General features: G+C 40.7%; 1 protein-coding gene across 8 annotated transcripts in view; it reads right to left on the reverse strand.

Moving 5' to 3' along the window:
* Positions 1-20,123, reverse strand: part of psme3ip1 (proteasome activator subunit 3 interacting protein 1) — a 92,998-nt gene that overhangs the window by 25,757 nt on the left and 47,118 nt on the right. For all 8 annotated transcript variants that reach the window (XM_067997790.1, XM_067997789.1, XM_067997783.1 and 5 more), the window contains 3 exons: positions 18,026-18,124; positions 15,549-15,671; positions 8,095-8,227 (listed from right to left, as the gene is read on the reverse strand). In XM_067997790.1, the coding sequence (XP_067853891.1) occupies positions 8,095-8,227; positions 15,549-15,671; positions 18,026-18,124 (355 nt within the window). The remainder of the gene's footprint in view (positions 1-8,094; positions 8,228-15,548; positions 15,672-18,025; positions 18,125-20,123) is intronic.

Genomic DNA, 20,123 nt, shown 5'->3' on the forward strand with positions numbered 1-20,123 from the left:
AATACTCTTTCAATCTGCATCTTCTAATGGACAGAATCCAGGCTACTGATTTACAGTGACTGATATTACATGGGCTTCACGGTATTTTGGGGGGATTTTGGAGATAGTGCTCTGGGATTCGGTGCATTTTTGTGAAAACCTAAAACCTGTGGTCAGAATAAGTAATTATTTTCTGATAATTTTCCAACTGAAAGAAACCAAGAAAAGCATTCATCATATAAATTTATATATAAAAAACAATGTGAGGAGCTACTGACCTAAGGTGCATTATTGAGTTTGTGGTTGTATATGCATCAGTGACAGGGCCCCAAACCAATATCTGTAAATCAAACTCTCACCATTCATTATCCTGTTAAATTTCACACTGCCATTTTAATTGTAAAAAGACCTGAATGTTTCCAGGTTCTGGGTTTAGCAAAAAATACCTCTCAGTTTATAATTATTTCAAACTCATTCACCGATAACGAACTTAATCCCTGTGCCTTCCATAGTCGTGTTATTTTTCACCAGAACAATGGCTATTTATAGTTTTAGACACAGGGAGAAAACACAACTGTGATTCATATTGATTTCAGAATCATCAGCAACCTGAAATCCATGTAACCAAAAATTATTTGACATTTTGCTTGCAGCTTTGCTGTTTCGTGATACATCTAATCAACATCAATGGCATCTTTTGATGCACCACAGTCCTGTTCTGCAAAAGCAATCAGGCTTTTTACCCTCACATTTGATGTCCCTTTTCATTTACTTCCTCCACAAACTGGTAGTAGTCAGAGGGTTTCTACATTTCTGTCAACTCCATAATTCATTTCCTGCCAATGAACTTGCCTTTCTCTTTCTTCAACCAAGTCCTGTTTAAAGGTCATCCCTTTCTCCTGAGCTTGCACTATGGTACAAAGGGCCAAATCAATTGTTATTAATCGACAGGTAGTATTCAATGGGTTAAGCTTTAGACTGTTTTTGTTTATACAAAAGATCGCTGTGTGTAACAACTGTGTGGTTTGGCAATAAAAAAAAAATCACATTATCTGCACACCAGTTCCATTTCCCATCCAGACTACCTGTCAAGTAGTTCATAAGGTGATCGCATTTCTGTCTGTGTCAGACACTTTACAGCTTTCCTTCTGCATTTCTTTTTGGCCTTCCTGCACAGAATTTAACAATTAGATTTTTTCTTTGCTCCTCTTAAGTCCTAGAACTAGAAACAACTAGGGTCCAGGACAGTCCTGTGAGTTCAATACTTTTCTTTCTTGCAACCTTACTTTCTTCCACCTTTTTGAAGTCCCTCTTCATACCACTCCCTGACTGAGGGGAGCATAGGTAGCAAAGCTCCTAAACTTTTATCAGGTTGATTCTGCAATCTGATACCAAAATATTGAGGGGCAATGGTTCAAGCTTGAATCCATTTCCAAATTTCTCACTCTCAGTTGGAAGTCCCTTGCCTCCACTGAGTGCTCACCTCCAGGAAACAGCAGCATGGCGGAAAATGGGAACTTGCCACACGGAGAACTGAAAATACTAACCACCTTGCTTTCTTTTCCACAGTGCAAAACAGTGGTACAATACACCATATCAGGTGATTTTTCAAGATGATAATCGGTCATTCATGATCAAATTCCCTCACCCTCCATTCCAGGTGAAATGGGTTTCAATAACTTGAATGTCAGAAAAGGCCTTTCTGTCCAAAGTTCATCCGCCCAGCGGTCTATCACTGCCAAGCATCTGACTCCGTAATGAACCTACTAGGCGTTGAATGTGCCTAAAGATTGTCTCTCTATTATGCTGCCTAGTAGATTATTCCAGAGATGCTGAGCGGAGGCTAAGTACTACCTCACTGGAAGAACGGAGAGCACATGGCGAGCTCATCTACCCAAACTCCTTTCATTCGCCTATGAGGAGCTGGCTTAAAGGCACCAGTGGATGAAGTCTGGAAGCAGATCAACTTACTCTTTCCCCTAAAGAATTCAGTGTGCTGTGCAAACAAAACGAACTAGTGAAAAAATAATGTCTAACACCACAGCATTATAAAGTACACCAGCGACATCTTGTGGTATAAAATTAGAACGTTTAATTTTTTCAAACTGGACTGCATAATAGAGAAATTGTGCTCAAAATTACATTTGCCCAACCTCTCCCCCTGTGGAAAAGTGTATAGTAGTATAGTGGACTAGCAACCCAAATGTTGAGAGTTCAAATCCAACCATGGCAAGTTACTTGTGAGCTGGCACCAGGAAAAAAAGTGACCATGAAACCTGCTAGATTGTCATAAAAACCAAATTGATTCACTAATGTCCTTCAGCCTACACATGATTCCAGTCCCACATTATATAGTTGAATCTTAATGCCCTCTGAAGTGGCCTAGCAAGCTCCTCAGTTGTAAAAACAATAACTAGAAGTCCCACCATCACCACCTCAGGGCAATTATGGATGGACAATAAATTTGTCCACATTCTGAAAACAAATTTTAAAAATGTAACAGATCAAAAGTGGTTCTGTTTTATTTACTTAGAACTGAACAAAGCATTTTCTGAACGGCACACACTACTACTTGTTTTCATTGTTGCGTAATGATATACTGTCAATGATATTTCATATCCTTTTCAGCTCAAAATGAAAACTTAATACATTAAAAAAAACTTAATAGTTAAAACCGTAAAAAATCAACTACACAAAAGATAAAATTTGGTGCTGTTCTTGAAGCTTCTAAATTACCTCAACTAGCTGATGGAAAAGCCAAACAGATTGCTACAGAAGAATCTTTAGATTGCTTTTGACAAGACATCTCAAAGTAAACATAAATATCTTTCAGTCAAATTTTGGCATTAAAGGTTCCATAACCACAAAGAATGCAAAATGATTGAGTTGAAAAAAACACCATATGGTATAGTGGTAAATTATACAGGTCTGGTAGCACCCAGGTCTATGCTCAGCTGCGTTCTCTACTATTGGCTTTGGATTTTAAGAGCTAAAGGGGATGGAGAAAACAGAAAATCAGGCAGACTTCCCACTCCCAATCTCTAATATCCAATCATATCTGCTGGAAGGTACCTATGCGTAGGCAGAATTAGGCCCTGTTGTGGTGTCCTACATGGTCAAATGATTTGTCACATCAATTTCTAGGTGAAACGTTTCGAATGGTCACCTAGAGATACTGGAGGACTACTGGTATCTGTGAAACCATGCTGTCAAAAGGAGTTTATTCCTACTGGAGCAAAAAAAAACCTGGAAGATAAACAGTTCAATGCAGTTATTGCTGCAGCAGACTCCTCTGCAATAAAAACTGTGAACTTTGCAGAACTTTCAGCATCATTGAATAGTAGAAGTCTACAGCTCAGAAGACGGCCATTCAGCACGCCTGGAATTCCCTAATTTGTGCGGCTGGCAGATAACGCTCCCCAACAGCAGCTCAAGCTCGGAAAGTGTCTGTATCTGCTCAATAGGAGTGGAATTTTATGCAAGGTCCCCAAGTCTCAATTACAAGTAGGTACCAACAAAGAAGAATGAATCAGCCTGACATGCCCCTACAAGCTGCCCATCACATGCAACCTCCACTTGTACGGGTACTCCATTATCCTAGAGGAGCTATCCTTCAATTACAATTCAGAAAATTGTCACTGATAATTACGTTAATTGGTGTACAGGGGAAACCAGGATGTAGAACCAAACACATTTGAATCAGCATGCTAAAGCAGCTGTACAAAAAATAATAATGGTTGAGGAAAATGACATTCTGTACCCAGGACATCAGAGCCTGCAGTCAATGAAATATCCTCCCCCACTACTCTCCAATGCTACAGGTGGGAGGAAGAAGCAGCAGCTCCAGATCCAAATACATGGAGCCAAAGCATCACGTTTCAAAGCAGATAATGAACATAATGGATAATTGCAGCAGCTGTGTTGAATTGAGAGCTCCACCACTAAAACTATTCATTTAATATTTGAAAAGGGGGCTGCTGCATTTTCAACAGTGACAGTAATAATTAGATAGAATGTCAGCTTCAAGGTTTTCTTTTTAAAAATAAGTTAGTTTCTTATTTTTCTTCCCTTCCCGTCTGTGGAGTTTCACGACACCACCCACCATCTCTGTCTGAACAGAGGTCTGTATCAAGCCTCTGGTGAGATGGTTCTGTAACTGGTAACTGGGATGTGCAGGTATATAGTCATGGTACTCTGATCACCCTCCATTCTTGTGAAGAAAGTTTTGTTCTCTTTTTGCTACCTTGCCCTGAAGGCATGGTTAAGAATGAGAATTTACCCTGTGGCATGAATCCCTGACACCACATCACGATGTGGAGATGCCGGTGATGGACTGGGGTTGACAATTGTAAACAATTTTACAACACCAAGTTATAGTCCAGCAATTTTATTTTAAATTCACAAGCTTTCGGAAGCTTCCTCCTTCCTCAGGTCAACGTTCACCTGAGGAAGGAGGAAGCCTCCGAAAGCTTGTGAATTTAAAATAAAATTGCTGGACTATAACTTGTGTTGTAAAATTGTTTACAAATACCACATCACGGCAAAGTATGGAGGTCCACTACTGCTCTACTGATATAGGGTAGCTCAGTGACAAACTTCGCTGCTGTAACAGACCAGTGGGATTAGGTTCTCCCTCAGGATTCTCCGAAAAGTAAATTAGTGACGTAATCCATTTGTGAAAGAATTCAAGTGGAATTGAGGCATTTTTAAACTATCTACTCACCCAGTGTATTTAAATCTCTTTTAGCTTTTCTTTAAAATGATCAATTTGTCCACTATCTGCTTTTTTGTAAAATGGGAAGCGAGTGCACAGCATAGCCTGGAGTAGGAGGCAGGGATGGAGCAAGTGGTTAATCCTAGAGCAGGCCTTTGCTCCACTCCCCGGGTATGGTCTCTGCTCTCTTCTTCCCATTCTCTCTAAGGTGCTTTGTATTTATATTAGAATTGTTTACCTATTGGATATTTAAATAGCCATTTATAAATGTTGGAATCATAATTTATCTGGCATTTATGTAATTTTACAGCACTTATTCATCACCTGGTATTTTTATAAAATTTATAATTGATTGATTTATCTAATAACTTATAATATTGGAATAATCTACATATTCAAGGAAGGAAGGAATATGGAAGAATCATCAAAAATATCAATTTAACTTCTATCAAGAGAACAGTTTTACAAACATTGGGTTCATTAATGCAGTCAAAGCATGAGAGAGGTTATCGGATACTAATGAGATGCAGCAACACACAAGTCAGACAGACAAACTTGGGACTATTATACGTAGTCTTTTCAGGCCTTACTAAAGAGATCACAGGTAAAGTTATAAACAGATGCGCACAGGCAAAACTGTCACTGGTGTTATAATTTTAAACTATGCAACAGGAGCTGAATCTAACTAAAAAGCAACAAATCATTAATTTCAAGATGTGAAAGGATGAAAATCATCAGCCACTCTGATATCACAAATTCTACAGGTTTAAAAAGTGATCAATAAAATGAAGAACTTAGAGAATCACAAATTATAACATCTAAACTTTTCTCCCACTTATGTTACAAAGAAAAATATAAACCTTGTATTCTGACCACTCGGCAAATCGCAAGCTTGGTCCACATTACTTGGATTCTTCAAAAATGACAAAAGCAACATACTCTACATAACTCATAGATCATATCTAGTACTGAGTAAATGCTATTCAATCATATCAGCATTAAATGCCAAGGACTGAAACATCGAAAATGGCTACTTAATATAAGGGAACAGCAAAGGTCCCTGATGTTAGCTGTCCCATCAGTAGGAGGTGCTGAACAAAACCTATGATCCTCCCAAAAGACAAGATGTGGAGATGCCGGTGATGGACTGGGGTGGACAAATGTAAGGAATCTTACAACACCAGGTTATAGTCCAACAGTTTTATTTGAAAATCACAAGCTTTCGCAGGCTTGAATATGACAAGAGACCTGGAAGAAGGCTGCTTACCCAACCTGAGAAACAGAGAACAGGGTCTCTGTACAAGAGTTGGAGAAAATAATTTTATTAAAGAAAAGCACATTTACAAATAGAGACGATGAGTGCCAGGCACATACATCATTACTTCTGGTTCCACCAAAAACATAGTAGTACTTCCACAAATGTGATTAGAGAATTCGGACCCACAAAACGGGTGTGGAAATACTGTCAAAATGCTCTACGTCTTTATCATTTCTCGGAAACCCCAAGCTATAGAAAACAATTTCGAAAAAAGGGCAACTTATCTGAAATTATTAATTTAAAATGTCCTCACTCAATATCTGGCAGGAGTCATTGCATAGCAGTAAGGAGCAGGAAGCTGGTCTAATTTCACCCCGTCTACACACCATTCCCCTCCCCCCGCCGGACCAAAGATGCTGAGATCAATTGTAGAGACCTCAACCATTCCACAGCTGAAAGTAGCTATTATTTTAAAAGTTACAAATATAAGGCAAAGCTTAGTGCTGAAAATGTATTCAATGGAGAGTTAATTACACAAAGTTTGATACTCATGTAAAAATGACCTGCTCCTGTTGTATGGACATGTTGTTAAACACTGAAACCTCATGAATACAGTGAATATTCTTAGATTTGCCTTTGATTACCTTAGCAAAATTCCAATATGATTACACTGTCTGTGTTGACAATAATGGAACATTATCTGCTTATAACACCACTAAGCAATATTAACATGGATAAATGTGACGCATTCCTGCCTAAGAAAAGCAGTTACTCTGAGGAAATCAAATTATATCAATTGTACTCATCAGTGTTCTGGAGATACTGCTCGACGGTGATGCTTTAGCAGAACAATTGTATCCCAGATAAACGGACGTTAAATAAATCAAATACCATTTCTCAAAATAGGTGAGGCTGGATCTTGGCCAGCTGAGAACTCAAGAATCAAACAACCAATATCCAGGTCACCTAATAATGAAAAAAAGCTAAAAATAACTCTCATTAGCTCATCAACTAATTACTCAAGAACCGGTGGAATGACGAATATTGGAACACGGTCCTTTTCCCTCGGGCCTAGGATGGAACCAGCCCAGATGGATGGGATGAAAGATCTATTGTATATACTCACCCTCCACTTCCGAGTAAAAAAAAATTATGATGCTAATATCAGCCACTATGGTTTCCCAAGGAGCAGAAAATGTGATTTAATGCTCATCAATTGTTCCACATACTGTACAGAAAAAGAATGAGGCACCAGAGACCCGAGAGAGGGGACTGCGGGATCAGGAGCTGGAGAAAGGGACATGGGAGATAGGAGCTGCAGAGACAGGAACAAAAGTGGAGAAGCCAGAACCGACAGGAAAATACAATCTGGCCAGGTGAATGCACTCGCCAGAGTGAGTTACATTACAACTTACCACAGTGACTAGCTACTTTCAACACCCAAACATTGACCTAAATGTCTCTTCTTATACAGACTAAGTTTGACTAGTGTCAACCCAGTCCCCACCGGATGTGAGACCACAGAGCAAAACTGCTCAGACTTCAGTACTAATTGACAAGTTCTGTCAAAATCTATACAGATGAAAACATTGTATGGAAAAAAAACAGATTACCAATCTGGAATTCTTCGCATTATATGGATCCTCCTCTTACTGTAAGAGCATAATGCAGCTTGATAGGAACTGGGAAAACTACACGCTGAATATGAAATAAGATGCCATTGCAGCATTATAGAAAGGGGTTCAATTCCTGTTTGTTCTGAGTAAGTTGGTGTTAACCGGGACCGTGGTAGAAGCATTTTAGTTCACCTCAGCATCCCCGGGGTAGAGCGGGGCAAAAAAAACATTGGCCAGGGTTCCTGAACTTTATCACTATCCAATGACCCACGGGTCATGGCTTGACTACGATACTACCTGGAGTCAAATAGTCTGGTAGTAGCCACCATCAAGGCTCACACAGGAAGAAAATTGTTGGGACAAATAAAAAAATGCTAACCATGATGCCTGGGTAGTTACACAATTATTCAGGATCACTGTGAATGTTAAGGTATACTGAAAAATCATTGTCTTCACTTGCTTGTTTGTCACGTAATTTCAGAACTAGGCTCTGTCTCATTAATTTTGTTTCCTAAAAGGACACTAACCTTTTGCGTTTTACAGCTCCAGCCAGCAGCTTTGCTTGAGAGAACTTGCTCTTGCTTTCCGCTGGCTTAGAAGCAGTTTTCTTCTCTGTATCTTTTTTTGAATCGGCGTTTGCTGCGAGTTTTGTGCGGGCACTGTTAGTACTCTGTTAAGGATCAACAAGGACTTCAGAGCCAATTGCAGGTTTACATTTCTGGGAATTTCTTACGGTTCATGCTCAAGACGTTCCCAGTGAAGAACAAGCGAGAAACAAACAAAAAACACTTCACCAGTCACAATGGAATCTTGTAATACAGGCAATTGACTCGGACGCACTAAAAGTGGTTGCTTATTAACTAACAAACAGGAACGGACTACTGCCCATGCAGAAAGCTTAGAACAAAGTTGAAGTTTGATAAAAAATGTAATTACATCATCTTAATGTATTAAAATATCTGATTATACAAAATAAGGAAATTGCTGAGGGATAGGAAGCAGTGGAGACTGGTTAAAGGAGTTATGTTGTGCTGAGTGAAGTGCCCAGGCATCGGCGTTGAGGCCTCTATTGTTTCTAATTTACATCAACTACTTAGATTCAGAAGCATGAATCAAAGTGGTCAAATCTGCATAAGATACTTAACTGAAGGGGCAGCTGATCTTAAGGTAGCAGTTTGGGAACTAAAAAAGAGCTGGACAAAATATGATGGAACAAAGACAGACAGGATTTAAATAGACACGTGTAAAGTACTACATATAACCAGATAAATGAGTGATGCAAGTACTCCACAAATGGTGTTGAAATACCTAAGGGTAAGAGAGATCATGGGTTTTTTTTGATGGCGGAATCAACAAAGCAAGTCAGATGCTGACCTGTACAAACAGTAGAGTACAGCTATGAGGAAATCACATTTAAGTTGTACAGTACTGTGTCCCAACGCTGATCACCAAGATAAGGGAGACGTTCAAGTCCTGAACACTCGGAAGAGCAAGAAGACTGATCCCTAGTTTCAAACAAATGAGCAAGGAGGAACAACTGGTTTTTCAGGCTTGAGGTGACCTAACTACACTGTATAGAAATGGTAAATCTAAAACGGTACTTCAAACTAAACTTAATGTAGGACAATAAAGCATAGGTTCAAATTAGTAAAAGACAAATTTAGGAATGGTCTTCACACAAAAGTGATCAATACACAGAACGAAAGCAAAATACTGTGGATGCTGGAAATCTGAAATAAAAACAGAAAATGCTGGAAACACTCAGCAGGTCAGGCAGCATCTGTGGAGAGAGAAACAGAGTTAACGTTTTAGGTCCTGAAAGGGTCATTGATTTGAAATGTTAATTCCGTTTCTCTCTCCAAGGATGCTGCCTGACCTGCTGAGTACTTCCAGCATTTTCTGAGCAATACATACAATGGACTCGAGTAGGGTAGTGGCGAATTATTTGAGAGACAGTAGACTCTGATGGGGAAAAGAGGAATCAAAGGATTTTTCTAAATAAATGATCTAAGATGGACCATATGGGCTTTCCACTAGTTATCTATATTGTGCGAGAGTCAGACACCATCAGCTCAGTGAACCAATAGTTTTCCACACGATGCTATTTTCAGTCCTTTACAGGGGAAGTCATACGAGTTGTATTTCAGTGTTTGCCAAGGGTAAGTAAATGCTAAGCAGTATTGGAAAGACAGTTGTGCTCCAGCTTGTCAAGAACACAAAGAAAGAAATTCATTTCTTTTAGTATTTCAGATCATATCATGAAGTTCTTTTTTTGTTAAAATAAGGAGGACCATCCGGTAATAAGAAGCCAGTCTCTGAGTCTCACTTATTTGCTCCAAGTTTTCTAAAAGGTGTTGAAACAAAAGAAAAAGCAATTTTCCCGTTCTGTTTTCCAATTGCATGTCTCTAGCTCGCTCCACCTCTATTCTGCCCTAAATGATCTTACTCTGTACTACTTCATCTTCTGACTCTTCCGATTGGGAACAGAACTGAAAGATGTGGAATCACCTGAGGTGCAGCTCACCGACACAACATATGACAGTGCTGCTGCTCCCACCATTACTATATGACTTAAACTTCACTCGGTACATCAGAAAAGTCTTAAGAACTACAAAATTCAGTTAAGTTTTAATTTACCCATTAGGTTTTCAAGCCATTTCTCTCTGATTCACAAATCTTAAACAATGCGCCACACACGTGAACATAGCTTCGGCAAAGCCTGTAAGGGCTGCATGCCAACAGGTTTTAAGCACATAAGTCAGAAGAAATTCAAAGAACCCACAAAAGGAAATGCTGTATGTCTTCGAGTGGTGGGTTGGTTACCAAGCTTTCACAGCAGATTATTTTTTTTTAATTTGTTCATGAGATGTGGGGGTCACTAGCGAGGCCAGCATTTATTGCCCATCTCTAATTGCCCTTGAGAAGGTGGTGGTGAGCAGCCTTCTTGAACCGCTGCAGTCCACGTGGTGAAAGTTCTCCCACAGTGCTGTTAGGTAGGGAGTTCCAGGATTTTGACCCAGCGACGATGAAGGAACGATGATATATTTCCAAGTGGGGATGGTGTGTGACTTGGAGGGGAACATGCAGGAGGTGTTGTTCCCATGTACCTGCTGCTTTTGTCCTTCTAGGTGGTAGAGGTCGCGGGCTTGGGAGGTGCTGTCGAAGAAGCCTTGGCAAGTTGCTGCAGTGCATCCTGTGGATGGTACACACTGCAGCCACAGTGCGCCGGTGGTGAAGGGAGTGAATGTTTAGGGTGGTGGATGGGATGCCAATCAAGCAGGCTGCTTTGTCCTGGATGGTGTCGAACTTCTTGACTGTTGTTGGAGCTGCACTCATCCAGGCAAGTGGAGAGTATTCCATCACACTCCTGACTTGTGCCTTGTAGATGGTGGAAAGGCTTTGGGGAGTCAGGAGGTGAGTCACTCGCCGCAGAATACCCAGCCTTTGACCTGCTCTTGTAGCCACAGTATTTATATGGCTGGTCCAGTTAAGTTTCTGGTCAATGGTGACCCCCAGGATATTGATGGTGGGGGATTCGGTGATGGTAATGCCGCTGAATGTCAAGGGGAGGTGGTTGGACTCTCTCTTGTTGGAGATGGTCATTGCCTGGCACTTGTCTGGCGCAAATGTTACTTGCCACTTATCAGCCCAAGCCTGGATGTCGTCCAGGTCTTGCTGCATGCGGGCTCGGACTGCTTCATTATCTGTGGGGTTGCGAATGGAACTGAACTCTGTGCAATCATCAGCGAACATCCCCATTTCTGACCTTATGATGGAGGGAAGATCACTGATGAAGCAGCTGAAGATGGTTGGGCCTAGGACACTGCCCTGAGGAACTCTTGCAGCAATGTCCTGGGGCTGAAATGATTGGCCTCCAACAACCACTACTATCTTCCTTTGTGCGAGGTATGACTCCAGCCACTGGAGAGTTTTCCCCAATTCCCATTGACTTCAATTTTACTAGGGCTCCTTGGTGCCACACTTGGTCAAATGCTGCCTTGATGTCAAGGGCAGTCACTCTCACCTCACCTCTGGAATTCAGCTCTTTTGTCCATGTTTGGACCAAGGCTGTAATGAGGTCTGGAGCAAAGTGGTCCAGCGGACCCCAAACTGAGCATCGATGAGCAGGTTATTGGTGAGTAAGTGCCACTTGATAGTACTGTCGACGACACCTTCCATCACTTTGCTGATGATTGAGAGTAGACTGATGGGGCAGTAATTGGCCGGATTGGATTTGTCCTGCTTTTTGTGGACAGGACGTGCCTGGGCAATTTTCCATATTGTCGGGTAGATGCCAGTGTTGTATCAGTACTGGAACAGCTTGGCTAGAGGCGCAGCTAGTTCTGGAGCACAAGACTTCAGCACTACAGCTGGGATGTTGTCAGGGCCAATAGGCTTTGCTGTATCCAGTGCACTCAGCCGTTTCTTGATATCACGTGGAGTGAATTGAATTGGCTGAAGACTGGCTTCTGTGATGGTGGGGATATCGGGAGGAGGTCGAGATGGATCATCCACTCGGCACTTCTGGCTGAAGATGGTTGCAAATGCATCAGCCTTGTCTTTTGCACTCACGTGCTGGACACCGCCATCATTGAGGATGGGGATGTTTGCAGAGCCTCCTCCTCCTGTTAGTTGTTTAATTGTCCACCACCATTCACAACTGGATGTGGCACTGCAGAGCTTTGATCTGATCCGTTGCTTGTGGAATCACTTAGCTCTGTCTATAGCATGTTGCTTCCGCTGCTTAGCATGCATGTAGTCCTGAGTTGTAGCTTCACCAGGTTGACACCTCATTTTTAGGTATGCCTGCTGCTGCTCCTGGCATGCTCTTCTACACTCCTCATTGAACCAGGGTTGATCCCCTGGCTTGTTGGTAATGGTAGAGTGAGGAATATGCAGGGCCATGAGGTTACAGATTGTGCTGGAATACAATTCTGCTGCTGCTGATGGCCCACAGCGCCTCATGGATGTCCAGTTTTGAGCTGCTAGATCTGTTCTGAATCTATCCCATTTAGCACGGTTGTAGTGCCACACAACACGTTGGATGATGTCCTCAGTGCGAAGATGGGACTTCGTCTCCACGAGGACTGTGCGGTGGTCACTCCTACCAATACTGTCATGGACAGATGCATTTGCGACAGGTAGATTGGTGAGGACGAAGTCAAGTAAGTTTTTCCCTCATGTTGGTTCGCTCACCACCTGCCGCAGGCCCACTCTGGCAGCTATGTCCTTCAGTACACAGCCAGCTCGGTCAGTAGTGGTGCTACCAAGCCACTCTTGGTGATGGACATTGAAATCCCCCACCCAGAGTACATTCTGTGCCCTTGCTACCCTCAGTGCTTCCTCCAAGTGGTGTTCAACATGAAGGAGGACTGATTCATCAGCTGAGGGAGGACGGTAGGTGGTAACCAGCAGGTGTCCTTGCCTATGTTTGACCTGATGCCATGAGATTTCATGGGGTCCAGAGTCAATGTTGAGGACTCCCAGGGCCACTCCCTCCTGACTGTATATCAATGTACCGCCACCTCTGGTCGGTCTGTCCTGCCGGTGGGACAGGACATACCCAGGGATGGTGATGGAAGAGTCTGGTACGTTGGCTGAAAGGTATGATTCTGTGAGTATGGCTATGTCAGGATGTTGCTTGACTAGTCTGTGGGACAGCTCTCCCAATTTTGGCACAAGTCCCCAGATGTTAGTGAGGAGGACTTTGCAGGGTCGACTGGGCTTGGTTTGCCTTTGTCGTGTCCAGTGCCTCGTGGTCCGATGCCAGGTGGTTCGTTTGGTTTTATTCTTATTATGACTTTTCGTAGCGAGATTTTACAACTGAGTGGCTTGCTAGGCCATTTCAGAGGGCAATTAAGAATCAACCACATTGCTGTGGGTCTGAAGTCACATGTAGGCCAGACCGGGTAAGATTACTTATAAATCTACAGTTTACTTTATGCTGGCTGATGCAATTTAAAACCAAACATAAAAACTGTTCTTCAGAACACAGCACGAACCTCACAATAATGACCAAAGCAAATCTTCATATATGTCGGCAAAACCAAAGATCAAGATCATATTCCCTTGGTCCTCTGTTCTGAATCACTGCAATTAAGTTAAATAATGTATTCTGAACATCATTTTGTAAGTTATTTCATTCTTCAAAAAGAATCAATACAATAAATATGTAGTTAGAATAAAACCTCAAATTGAGAAACGATTCTTATTTAGCATATTTACTGCAATATAAGGTATTTTAAAATAGTATCACAAAGATATCTTGGACAGTGATAAGGTTTTGGAAAGCTTTAATAATTTTTCATCTAAAAATAGCAGGTCCTCAATAGAGGCTTGATTCTCAGCCTCAGGGCTCAAGTAAACAGTACACCAAATTCAGAACATTGAGGTCTTTTTTTAATTTAAAGGATGCACACTCTACTGTAAAAGTAATTCCTGTTTATTTCCTATGGGAAGTTTATTAAAAACTACTCAAGCCTTCATTCATCACTCCTCGTATTTAAACCAGCAGCAACCAGTTGTCCGCCTCCCACATAAGTGAATCGATCCCTTTTAATAAGTCTTGTGCCTGCATGATGTGTTATGCATTGAAGTGTTAGAGATTCTTCAACCAATCAGATTGCAGAACCAGAGAACAGTAGCCCTTCAAACAATCACATCTCAGAACTTCAACCCATGCAGAAAGGAACACATTTTCTTCTTCTTCATGTAATAGCCTGTGTGCAACAGCTCACTTCTTCTGGTCATACCACCCTCCAACCTGCATCAACAGCCATGACTTGCTCCCTCCCATGTACCATAGACCTTCAGCTGCCTGGCCCACTGCCTATCCATGGAGTCTTGCCAGAGGGCACAGACCATACTAAGAAACAGAGGTGAAAACAGCAGCGACAAATGGGAGAACGTTAAGAAAATGACTGGAAAAGGGTGAAAAATAAGAGGGAAGAAAGAGTGAAAGAGATGTATCAGAGAGAGGAAAAATGGTGAAGATCCGTGAGAGCACTAGAGTGAAGCGATCAGAGAAAAAGGTGGGGGGTGGGGGGGGATGGACGACATAGCGTGCGAGAGAGCACAAGGGAAGAGGAGTGTACGTGAAAGAGGGATAGAGCGAGAGAGAGCGCGAGTGCAAGCTCGCGAGGAGAAGTCCAGTGCAAAGAGAGAAAATATTCCAGAGGGGAGGGAGAGAGACTGCTCTGAGAGAGGGGTATAGGATCATTTCTGCAGCAAAGATTGAAGTCTTGAGTCTGCTTAATGGTTTCCATGACAGGTGAGAGGAAAAAAAGAGTGAGCACAAGACAGGTCAAAAAAAGGATACAGGAGTGCAGAGAGAGAATGAAGCGAAAGTACAAAAGGGACATACCAAGAGAGTGACAAAGTACATGAAGTTTAAAGAGTAAGGCGTATAGGAGAGTGAAGACAAAGGCTAGAGACTTACAGAAAGAGAGAAGTGGATAGATACAGAGATGACAATGAAAGCATGTGCGAGAGAGACAGAGTGTAAGACAAACAAAAAAAGAGCAAGTCAATTAGAGTGGGAGTCAAACAGAGAGTGAGCGGCAGAAAGAGCAACTTGATTTTTGTCCATGAGCTAAACCACAGCAACTCATCTCGTAAACAGTTAGTTTTCTACATCCCCTGGTTTCATGATAACTTGCCAAAGGGATCGTGCAGCAGAATTCACTGTTTGGTCTATCAAAATAACTTGACTCAATTTTGCCAGTGAACTGAGCAGCAAAAATTTCAGTTGACAACACAAACCTTGGACCTCTGGCAGTTCTCTTTATTCATTAAAAAGAATAAAAGTGAAAGAGAGGTACTAATACTGGAGTCAAGTAATCAGAGAAAAAATAGAAGGCAAAACCATATATAATTAAACTGGATCTGCAGCTGAGTAGGCTTTGTAGCTTTATGGTAAAATCAGAGACTAATTTTCTACATCCCTACAATCAGGATTCAATTGCTGCTCAACAAAAGGATATTCTGCATTCTTTCAGCTCTTTAGCATCTTCATCCCTGCGTTGCTTCTCTAGGAGCACCTGTTGCCTGGAAACTTCATCAAGGTAGTTTGTTTCTTCTTCGTCTAGACCTCTTACCATATTTTCTGAATAAAAAGACAAAAACTCAGCACTCAGTGCAAAAAAAAAGTTCATTAGAGGTACTTAAAACCAACAACCAGACATTCTCGTGACTACTACTGCAAAGTTACTTATTCAAAAATTATTCTAAGGAGAAACAATAAACAGATAAACTTCCAGAACATGTAGGTCAGCTTGATCAGCTCTTTTCCTTTGGCCCATACAAAAATAAATGCAGCAGAATATCAATCCTTTTTATATATCCAGCATTGCACTGAAAATCTATGCACACATACACAGGATATATGTTATTCATATAGAATATATAAGTTTATTACATTATATATAAATAAAATGACATGAATCACTAAATGCTTCAGCAACCCTAAAACACAAGCATCTAAAGCTATTCTTAGGGTTTTTATCCCCAAAAGGTTATAAATTTAAGTCAACGTCAATGTTCAACAGTCACAGTGCAGCCATGAAAGAATGTTCAAATGTGACAGACAGTGAAATATTCCTGGATATATTTTACTTCACACAACAGACTTTTTTGCTAAATCCTGTAGGCAAAAATTTTTTTTGTCCAATATGACGGGTAATTTTTCATGTAGTGTGATAACATTCCTAGAATTGCTTCTCTAATTATTGGTGTACCTAGGCTGACAAGCTCTACAGTGCTGGTATCATACAAGACAGCCTGCTACAAAGGAACTAAAGTGGCAAAAGTGAGACAATTTTTCCATTTACATGGAGCCACATAAGTAATATTCAGACAGGCTTCAAGACTCAGTAAAGGTAATTGTATTTGAATCCTAAACAAGACTGTTAAGGTAATGCTTCATCCCCGTGATGGAGATCTTCAAGAGGCTGATGAATCTCATCAGGCAAGTGGGAAGAGGGTACTGAAATACGATGATGCAGAGTATGAATGCACTTAATCATTCATCCCCATTACAATAGTCCCCATAACTGCTTTCTGAATATGAATACACAATAGGTAACATCGAGATACCAGGGTATTCTGCTTGGGAAGAAAACTTTTGTAATTCTTCCTTCATTTTTTTTCACCTGTGAGATACACTGGATGTCCCACTGCCTCCTTTTTTTAAAAATTTGATTGAAATTTTGAATGTGAATCTTTTAATTTGGGAGGAGGCTCGTGTGGAGCATATACACCATAGACCAGTTAGGCCAAATGGCATCTTTCTGTGCTGTAAATTCTATGTAATTCGTGTCTCATTGCAATAAGTACTTAGTCACATCTGTTTTACATGCCACTTGAACAAAGCATCAGGAACAGAAGACAAGCAACTCCTACAAAATACGGTGACAAACTCTGTCTAAATCCAGGGTGTCTGAATGGAGCCTTTACACGGGGGGGGGGGGGGGGGCTCATTAAGAATTCATCCCCTCATCACTGATCAAACAGAAGGCACTTTGTCCAGCGATGTGATTTGAGCTACATTCAAATTAGTTTTGTTTCATGACGCCACCTGGTGGGTGAGCTCCTGACACTTTTGGCTGCCAAAAAATGCGGAAAAGTATAATCAATTAGAGTCATTAACTGCACGTTCGAGATAATGGAAGTGTACATCAAAAATAAATAGTTAGCAGCTATTGGTGAAAGTATTTCCACGAAGTAATAAAATATGAATCTTTCCGATAAGTTACCAGAATGAGTGGACAAGTTTCCTTTCCAGAGAAGAAGCTGAGAAGCACCACAGATCAAACTATTGGACATCTAACAACCCCCTTTCGGGAAAAGTGGCCCATATCCACAGGCTCGTACAGCAAACAGCGATGCTGTGCTGCTTTAATAAAACTGCTTTGTGTTGTCACTTCTCTAGTTCCTCTGATGGTTCCATGAATAAATGTTCCACCCAGTGTGGTACTGAACCATGTCGACCAGCAAGGGCCCAGGTTCACAAGATCAAGACACAACATTGAAGTTTTTTCCTCTAAATGTAACATATTTTCTTTTGCAGATGGCCAAATGTGGCACCATATAATAAAGTCAGGACAATGCAGCAATATGGGTGACATACACATGGATATGGGAATTCGGATCATACAACAGACATTTGCACACTGGTGGTGTCAGCATTGTGAACCTCGGTTCTCAATCATCTGTGCACTCAATGTAAAATAATATACAATATGGAACTGTGCTGTACATTCTTTTCTCTCAAGAACTGACCATGACTCCCTTATGAATTTAGCCAGTCAATTCACTTGTGAAAAAAATTTTGCACCACAGATCTGCAAAGATTATCCTCTTGTTATGTCGAGTGTTGTGTTACTGCAATTGGGATATGGTACTTGTATTTAAAATCTGTACAAATGAGCTAATATACAGAAGATGAAAGTGCTGTCTTACTAAATTTAAACTGCTCCTCATAGTCAGATTGTTTCTTATCTTTCTGTTCTTGAAGTCTTTCATATAATGATCGAGGATCATAAACCTCCTCGGGGCATTCTGCAAGAGAGCAAAGGAAAAATTAACAGCCTTAGTCAGTTAGCGCTGACAGCTTGATACCTTTTTCCAATATACCCATTTGTCTCATAATTGTTTGAGTCCTGAAAATCCATTTGAGCTTTCAAATATAGATTTTGTTTTTGTAAATTCCTAATGAACATTATATAAAGCAGCAAATATCATGCAACATTCCTGGATTCAGAGAAGTGTAGGATATTATATAAAACAAAGCAAATCGGATGTCATTGACAATTATCAAATCAGTGGCATTCAAATCCCCAGATGTCATGCTAAAGTTGTATAGTTGGTCAGGCTGCACCTGGGGTACTACTGGAAAAATTTCTTGCAACAGACTTTGGGCAAGAAGATCCTTTTAAGCCCCTCTAAGGACTTGAGTGTATAACTTAGGCTGAGACTTCAATGCAGTGCTAAGGGGAGTGCTTCACTATTGGAGGTGCTGTCTTTTGAGTGAGATGTTAAACCAAGGGCCCATTTGCCTGCTTTAGCGGCCACAGAAGTTCCCATGGCACTATTTGAATTATAACCGAAACTTCTCCATGTTTTGAACAACATTTCTCCCTTCAGCAAAACAAATCATTTGGTCAGTCATTTGTTTCCCGTTTGTGGGGCTTTGTTGTGCACAGATTGACTGCCATTTTTTCCTGCATAACAGTGACTGTACTTCAAAAGTAATCAATTGGCTGTGAAGTGCTTTAGGATATGTTGAGAATGTGATTTAATCATATAAGTGCAAGTTCTTTCTGAAGGTAATTTTGAAAGGAAGAACAAGAACACATTAATCAAAAAATCTACAAGTGGAATGTCAAAAATAGATAGTGGCCCAAGAAATGTAGATTTTGTGCAAAAAAAGATTGTATTTTAGTAGAATAGTCCCATCTGCACCATGTAGGATTACTGTTTCTGCGTGCAGTGAATAAAATGGCCATAACAGTTGCAAGAAGCATACAAAGTGCAAATGACATTCAGATTTAGTTTTATATTATGTCAGCTGACTGAAGAGAAAATAGTTGTTTTGCACTTGTGTGCAAGTTGAGTGATTTTACATCGGAAATAAATGCTGGGGAAACAAGGGAAAAAAAATAACTGTGGAACCATTTCCCCTCCACAGCAACATTTGACTAATACAGCAGACAGGATGACGGTGATGTGAGTAAGCCACATCTAGTGTGAAGATAAAGGTTAAGAACAGTCACATTTCCATCCTTGAAGACACACCACCATGCTAAAAGCTACAGAATTACACATGAATGGTGATCATCACTGGAATAGGCTTTGACTGGTAACCAACCGTATTCACTTGTAAAACAATGTATCAAAACTAAAATACCTCCCCTTAAACTGCGGCCAAGGACTTTTTAATTTCAAACCAGCCATTTTCAATGTGTCAATCTATTTCACATTTCAGAATTACTAGCCAATCGAACATGGCACACCACAGATTTTGTTTCACAACATAGCCAGGCATTTGGTGCTCGTGTTACTGTTTGGTACAGTGTGCGCCTCCTTCCATCGTAAAGTGTATAACTTGAGATGTTATTAAAAATAGCTGCAAGTTGTATTAAAATCAATGATTCATCACCTAATAAACAGCCTAGATGAGATAACTATAGACGAAAAGCATCAAAATGTTCAACAATAAGAAAGTACAGTTTGTAAAACAGTTTTCGGAAGTACAAAGCATTTTTAACAGCTGATACATCACAAAAAAATACCTAACTATTCTAAATCACAGATTTTTCAGCATCTACCAACTGTACTATCAAGACATGATAATTAATAAAATGCTAATGATTTGAAGCTCATTCATTCTAGTGATTAAAATAGCATGATATTACCATGTGTAGAACATAGTTGCAGATTTCTTCACCCCCAAAGTTCTCCTTTTCTTCCCTTCTCTCTTGACAATGCTGCCTCATGGGTGGGCATGGTTCCACGGGCTTTCTGTTACCATGTCCAAGTGGCCATGTGAGAGAATGGA

The sequence above is a fragment of the Heptranchias perlo genome, chromosome 16 (assembly GCF_035084215.1).
Source record: "Heptranchias perlo isolate sHepPer1 chromosome 16, sHepPer1.hap1, whole genome shotgun sequence".
NCBI classification, from domain to species: Eukaryota; Metazoa; Chordata; class Chondrichthyes; order Hexanchiformes; family Hexanchidae; genus Heptranchias; species Heptranchias perlo.